At 38.3% G+C, this 6,961-nt stretch overlaps 1 protein-coding gene across 1 annotated transcript; it reads right to left on the bottom strand.

Annotated features, from left to right (window-relative positions):
- Nucleotides 1-329: 329 nt before the first annotated feature.
- Nucleotides 330-3,846, bottom strand: LOC105055022 (thermospermine synthase ACAULIS5). The gene is made up of 10 exons (XM_010936715.2): nucleotides 3,518-3,846; nucleotides 2,895-2,961; nucleotides 2,659-2,753; nucleotides 2,446-2,548; nucleotides 1,849-1,937; nucleotides 1,390-1,546; nucleotides 1,230-1,305; nucleotides 1,051-1,109; nucleotides 662-798; nucleotides 330-582 (listed from the first exon to the last, which is right to left on the bottom strand). The coding sequence occupies exons 1-10, from the start codon at nucleotides 3,649-3,651 to the stop codon at nucleotides 495-497; spliced, it is 1,005 nt and encodes a 334-aa protein (XP_010935017.1). The 5' UTR covers nucleotides 3,652-3,846; the 3' UTR covers nucleotides 330-494.
- Nucleotides 3,847-6,961: the final 3,115 nt, after the last annotated feature.

Below are 6,961 nucleotides of genomic sequence, written 5' to 3' on the forward strand. Positions count from 1 at the left end.
TCAATGCTGCATATACCTGTGGCTTTAAACAATTATAGGACACATTTGTACTCACATTTTTACAGTCCCCTCTAAGCTTATAAGGTTCATTAGCAACTACATTAACGCCAGGAGCCTGTGGCTTTAAACAATTATACAGCTTGCATTGGTATGCTTGCGCTTCTACAATCCCCAACCTTGCAAGGTTCATTAGCAACTAGAATAATGCTGGGTACCTGTGGCTTTAAGCAGCCATAGAGCATGCATGCATACTCACACTTCTACAGTCCCCATCAGTTTATGAACATTTGGACAAATTGCAGGTACTGGATAGAAGGCATCAATTACAATTATCCCATAAACTAAAATTTCCATAAATTAGTGAAACATAAAGCAGTATTTGCATGAACTATTCCATCGAATGACAATGTCTAGCTACATTACAAAAAGAGCTTTTAGTATTTGGCCCATAAATCCAAGATCTCTCCATCGTCACCCGCCATACTCGCAACCTTCTATCCTGACTGGAAATTGGGACAGGTACCATGACCGTAGATGAACTTAGCTGTGTGCTCTGTGTACACTTGAGTTTCTTTTTCTAAGCTGCCAACCCAAACCAATCAGATAAATATTTCTGATAACTTAATAGTGCAGGTTATAAGGAGAAGGACAAGAGTCTCACGATTTCCTAACAGCTTTGCTTAAGATTGCGGCAGATGCAAAGGTCTTGCCATCAAGATATCTGTTCTCTCCTTTAATTCTTTTTCTGATCCTCACATCAAATTCCTCCGCATCCACTGTAAATGGACAATCAGATGCCTGCATATTTCACACCCTATTTAGAGATAATTCTCCATATACATGCGAATGATTATGCTAAAAGTTCCCATTAGTCGAAAAAATATCGCCATGAATCATCATTCAATGAAAGGATGATCCCAATTATGGGCTTTGCAACTTGAAGAAGCCAGCTAAGGATACTAATAAGCCTTGAACACATTAAACCAAATTAGCCACAAATGAGGGTGTGGAGAATGAGATGGAAGATATGGTTATATGTATATGTCCTACCATGACCCAGCCCCAAGTGTCAGCATAGGAAGGGATATGAGCCGAGTAGGCCACAACATCTGCACACAAAACAGCAATTCTCCAAGTTAATGCGGAAGCTCTAAAAGAGAAGAGAAACAATTCAGAGCACCCCAAGATGAAGTCTAATTGCTGGTTGAGTGGCTCTCATCACTACATACATCTGAAAACATGTCTCAGTGTGTTGTAGATACAAGAGAAGACCTCCGTATGTGTAAAGACTCCTGCTGGCCCTGCCTGCATTAAGAAAAAAGTCAATGTATTCATATAGTCATGGAGGATTTTATCAGAGGTGAGTCCATCATGGCTTCCAACACATACCTGTGTCACAAAGATGCCACCATCATTTAGCCTAGGTTTGACTGTTGATTCGTAGAAGGATTTGGTGTAGAGTTGGTAACATGGACCTCCCTCGAGGGGATCGGCCAGGTCTCCTATGATCACATCAAACTGATCCTTACTCTTCTCCAGCTGAGCTCTGTATTTGCCATTGGTTATTGATTAGAAAATTCTGAAGCTAACATAACAAACTATCCATTGTTGATCATACTGGTATCCCTACCAAACTAGCCATAAGTCACTCAAAAGATGAGATCTTAGCTGCAAGGACATTGAATTCTACGTGAGATCATAAACTAGAACACTGGAACATATCTTCTTTTTTCTCCTTCTTTTTCTTTTTCCTGAACAAGTAGTTGCAAATCTTCTACACTAGAATAGGTTTGTGGTCTGCCCTTAAAAATTAGAGAAATTACTATTTACATCAGGATGTGAGATTACCGAGCATCGTTGATGACGACTTGAAGTCTTGAATCGAAGAAAGCATCTCTGTTAGCAACCAAGTGTGATTTGCAAAAGTCTACCACTTCCTGCCACGAAGACAAATTTAAATAAAACAAAAATACTGTAGCAACAGCATATATAGCCTTAGCCAGTGATTCTGAACGACCAACCGCAACGCAAGTTAAGAAAATAAATTTCAGTTGTCCGGCCGACACATCCACGAGCCCAATCCATGAGATAGGGAAAATAAAAAAGATATTGTTGAATAGTCTTGAACTAGGTGTTAAATTAAGGAGACTAGAAAATGTATACCACAAAAGAGAGAGAGAGAGAGAGAGAGATCACATAAATTCTGCAAAAGACTGCATAAAAAAGCTATCACTGATGCAGATACTAGTGCAGATGCCCACTTGAGAATAAAACTTATTAGCCTACGAGAAAACCTAAAATACTAATTTTATGTCACATGAAATAGTATAAACAAATCCAATCCCAAAAATGAATTTTGCAATCTATAAGATATATTACAGTGATAGAATTTCCTGCAATAACTGAAAAGACTGAGTTTTGGTAACATAAAGCTAACATTTTTACCTCATCTATGTCACACATGACTACCCTCTCCACTGTCCTGTGCCTCAGGATCTCTCTTGCAGTGGAACCTTCTCCTCCACCCATTATAAAAATCATGTTGGGACTGTACAAGATGATCTCGTGTCATTCTATCTCAATTATATTAGAAAAAAAGGTAGTACTAAAGTTTCCCTTTTGTATGAGAAAGAAAAAAATAATTAAAAAAAAGGGTACTTTGGGTGGTGCAGAAGAGCTGGATGAACAAGGGATTCATGGTAGATAAATTCATCTATCTCCGTACTCTGAAGCTTTCCATCTATTACTAAAGCCTGCAAGAAATAGGGAAAGAAACTGAAATTCCTTTTTTTAAAAAAGAAAAGGAACCTAAGAGATATACTTTTTTTAATGTGTATAAGAGGTATATATTCTAGAATAAAAATTAGTACAACCGTTTAATTCTCTGTACAGACCTTTCCAAAGGGTTTTGTGTCCAGCAAAGCAATGTCCTGATATCGAGTAGCTCCAGTGTGCAAGATGCTGACAATAAGAACATTTAGGAAAAAAAAAAAGTCAAATTAACGAATTTTCTTTATGCAAAAATAATGCCTTTTACTATTCTTTTTTCTTTTTATGTTGTTGTTCACTAGGGTGGTTGAGCACTGGAAATTTTAATCCTCTCTTTCAGAAGAAAACAAACTTTTACTTCGGAAAAGCAGATTATTTGCAGAAAAAGAACTAGAGAAAATAAGTGAAAGGAAAACATAGGCCATTCCGACATATTAATAGCCCTCATTGTAATAATTATAATAGCATGCGTCCAAAAAGCAACAGCAACTGCTACAAAACCACCAAGCAAAAAGCCACTCCTTTTTGTTCCCTTCTCCCCTCTCAGGGAAAGTGCACCGCTAAAGCATTAAAAAAAACCGGAAAAGAAACTCCTCCATGTTTCCAAGGCAACATATGGGACTTCTTCCTTTTTTTTTTTTTTTTTTTTTTTTGGTGATTGCAACATATAAGACTTTCTGCAAGTGTATATATCACATATTAAAAAAAAAACAAAGAAAGACAGATGATAAAAATACATGCAAAATACCTATTGAGAGCATAACACCATCTCAAGTTCTGTGCAATCTCTTCTTCATACCAACAATTCTTCCTCGTACCCTCTCCATGAATTCCATTCCCACTCCCATTCCCTTTCCCATTAGAGCTCGAGATATCACCCATTTCCCTCGACCAAACAAAAACCAGTGCCGAAAGAGCAGAACCCAGAGGACCGCTCCCTCCTTTCTATTCTGACTTCCAAGGACAGGGGAACGAGAACACTAGAAAAAGTGATACCAAGTTATCAATTTAGCAGTGGGAGAAAGAAAGAAAGAAAGAAAGGAAAGTGAAGCAGGGGTGGAGAGGTGGGTTGGAATATAAGGAGAGTGAGGGAGTGGCGTTGGCAGCGGAATCGACAAGGAGGTATGATTTCAAGCGTTTGGAATGAGATAGATTTTTATCATTAATTATACTGTTTCCCTGGAGATGATAAAACAAAGCTGTGGGGCTTGTTGGTGTGCTCGATTCTATAAGATTTATTTAAGTAGGAGAGGGGGCAGGCGTCAAGTTGGGAAGGATGGAGGGAAGGGAGGCGGGGGGAGAAGTGGAAAGGAAACGTGCGGGGAATGCATGGGTACTGGGGAGGGGTGGAAAGAAAAGAGAGCCCGGGTTCTGAGGTTGATTCGAGGCGCCTGCTGCGCGTGGGCGAGAGATTTCTCGGGGATCGGCCGCGACCGCGCGGCGTTTTGTGACGGTCATCATGGCCGTGATGATAACGATATCCATCCCCTGCCTCGCCTGACACTCGGATCGCAGCGGATTTAGTTCACCCCACAAATTCCTCGGCAAAACATCGCAGGCAGAAACGTCGAGAGTAACGGCCGTTACGTCAAAACCCACCACGTTTGCAGATTTCATCTTACTAGATCCTTTAGGACGTATTGGATCGAACTCCGGAATGGATATAACGGAAGTAAGGGGATGCTTGGTTGGGTTTCAGCCTCATTTTCATTTTAAGGTAATGGAAGTGTCATAATTCTCAAAATTTAATTCTTACTCTTTTAGAATAATAAAATCTTTTTTAGATTCCAATTCTGATTTACTTGCGAATCTAATCTATCAGGGAATATGATTGTTCGGATTACTATTTTAATCTATTTCAGGCATATTTGATTTGTAACTAAAACTAAAATTAGAATCAAAATTGAAATAGATTTGAATGGAGATTGGAATGACAATATTTTCACGAAAATCGAAATTGAAATAAAATTTGAATTCTAAGAAAAGTAAAGGTTATATTTTGAGGATTGCAGCATACCAATTCTTCTATAAGATCGGAATGGAAATATAATTCTAACCAATTAAATAATTAAAATGAAAGTTATGTATTCTCATTCTTAGATTCTAATTCTTTCCAACTAAATATACTTTCAATTTCAATCATGAATTAAACCCATAAAAAGATACCAACACTACTCCACTCCTCCATTGGCAGCCTTAAAATTAAGGTTGCCGCAGATAATTAAAACTAGGACCACATTGGAAGTGTATGAGCCGTTAGAAGTCCGTCATGTTAGGGAATAACTCGCTGCCAAACAGTAAATGTTAAATTGTTGATGTATGTGCATATCGATGATGATGCATGATTGCTTTGCATGATGATGGTGCAGGAAATATGAGAAAGAAAAGCAAGCTCGTGAAGATTTTAGAGAGAGAGAGAGGATAGTGGATATGCCTTGGCAAAAGGGGCGAGAATGGGTGAGGAGACGAGAGTGAGCGTGCCACTGGCCATCATCATCGTCGTCAAGAAAAGGAAGACAAGAACATTATTAATATGATATCGAAATAGATGGCGTGCCAAAGCAGGGGGCATGCCCTTATAATCACACATCTCCATCTCCCTTGCTATCTTCCCGCTATTAATTGCTACAGAGACCAAACAAGAGCCATCAAAACACACCCACCAACTTAGAACCAACCACCACCGAGTCGGGTCGTCACTTCGCACAAGCATGACATCACCTCGGTGTATAGCATTACGGCTTCAATTCTGTCACCGAGTTTTGATCGTTCCGGTGGTCTTGATCTTGTAGAATTGCTCTGATCAAATATCTCGTTCTTTTCTTTTTGGGTTTGAGCCAACGAGGATTTAAAAAGGACTTAGGCTATGGAAAACCCCTGAAGTACATGTCAAGTATGTCCTGTAGAGATTTTAGCTTTACCATGGTGATTTTTTTTTTTCCAGTACTGTACTTGATCTGAACTAAAATCTATTGGAATGTTCTTAGGTGAAAAATGCTAATTTAAAAGAACTAACAGTCACCTGGGCTTGATCAAGTTGAAGCATGGGGAGTGGATTTTATGAGACTAAAATTCACCTATCAGACTTCTGAGCTGTGGGAAGGTCATCGCTGGGTCCAAGCCTAATTGTTAGTAAAAATTGAATTGATGATCTTAATGAAATTTATGGGCATGGGATTAGTAGAAACAGAAGCATGTCTGTGTGTCATAAAAAGCATTGCGTTCAGTACTTTAATCTGCATTATCTTTAAATTGCTGAAAGTAAGTTTTGTCTGTGAGTTTTCAGTAGCCATGCGGGTCAAAAAAGTATTCATAAGTATCATTGGTAAATTCGTTATTCATGAAATTATAAATTCAATTTTTTAGCAGGTGTCACTTGATATCCATACTAATTGTTTTTTCTTGGCTTTCTCTATATTACAATTTTTTGATTTTGCCGACCGAGGAAAGCTGAAAAATTACAACAGCTAAAGAATAATTATAAAGAAAATAATATAAACATTATGCATAAGAAGACAGAAGCATGATCAAAAGAGGTCATACTTCAATATATATATATATATATTATCATCAGAAAATTTTTCAAGATGTAAGACGTGAATTTTGCATTGCAATTCATGATAGAGATACCAAATGCTTGCAATAGCCAAATAATCTGATATAAAGAAACAAAATTGGAAAATTTTGTCATGCATGATAACCTGAAATTTTTTCTCCCTCAATTCACATTTCTTCCGAATTCTGGATTCTCTAATGTGAATTACTCTCAAATATAAATTTTCAAGCTCTGTTGATAGGCTGAGATAGATTGGAGACTATTTTAGTTTGTCTCAGAGATTCGCTTGATCTATGTATTATTATAATAGTGAATCCATGGTCTTGGGCTGGTAAATTGGAGAACATAACACAAAGGTAGCATTCCCAGCTGTCCCCTGTCTGCTGCCATGATGAAGAGGCACCTCACCGCAGATCCTGGCAGCAAAGTCTCCCACTGAATCATGCCTCCCAAAAGGGTCATCATACCTCTACCATACTAATGGCAAGTACCTCGCAACTCACCAAGCGGCTTGTGGTGATTGACTGGAAAAGAACAAGAGATATCTCTTGGAGATGCCAAAACTTTTATCATCATTCCAATTTTCCTTGTAATACGTTCCATTTGTTAATAATGACAGGGTGTGGACTGTGGAAT

Source organism: Elaeis guineensis, chromosome 2, assembly GCF_000442705.2.
Source record: "Elaeis guineensis isolate ETL-2024a chromosome 2, EG11, whole genome shotgun sequence".
Taxonomy (NCBI): domain Eukaryota; kingdom Viridiplantae; phylum Streptophyta; class Magnoliopsida; order Arecales; family Arecaceae; genus Elaeis; species Elaeis guineensis.

Bases quoted from the DNA above. Each gene is read 5' to 3' on its own strand.
- LOC105055022 (XM_010936715.2), bottom strand. From the start codon at position 3,651: ATGGGTGATATCTCGAGCTCTAATGGGAAAGGGAATGGGAGTGGGAAT. The intron at 2,962-3,517 runs GTATTTTGCATG...TCTTATTGTCAG, and splicing joins TGGTGTTATGCTCTCAATAG to CATCTTGCACACTGGAGCTA. The intron at 2,549-2,658 runs GTACCCTTTTTT...CATCTTGTACAG, and splicing joins GCTCTTCTGCACCACCCAAA to TCCCAACATGATTTTTATAA.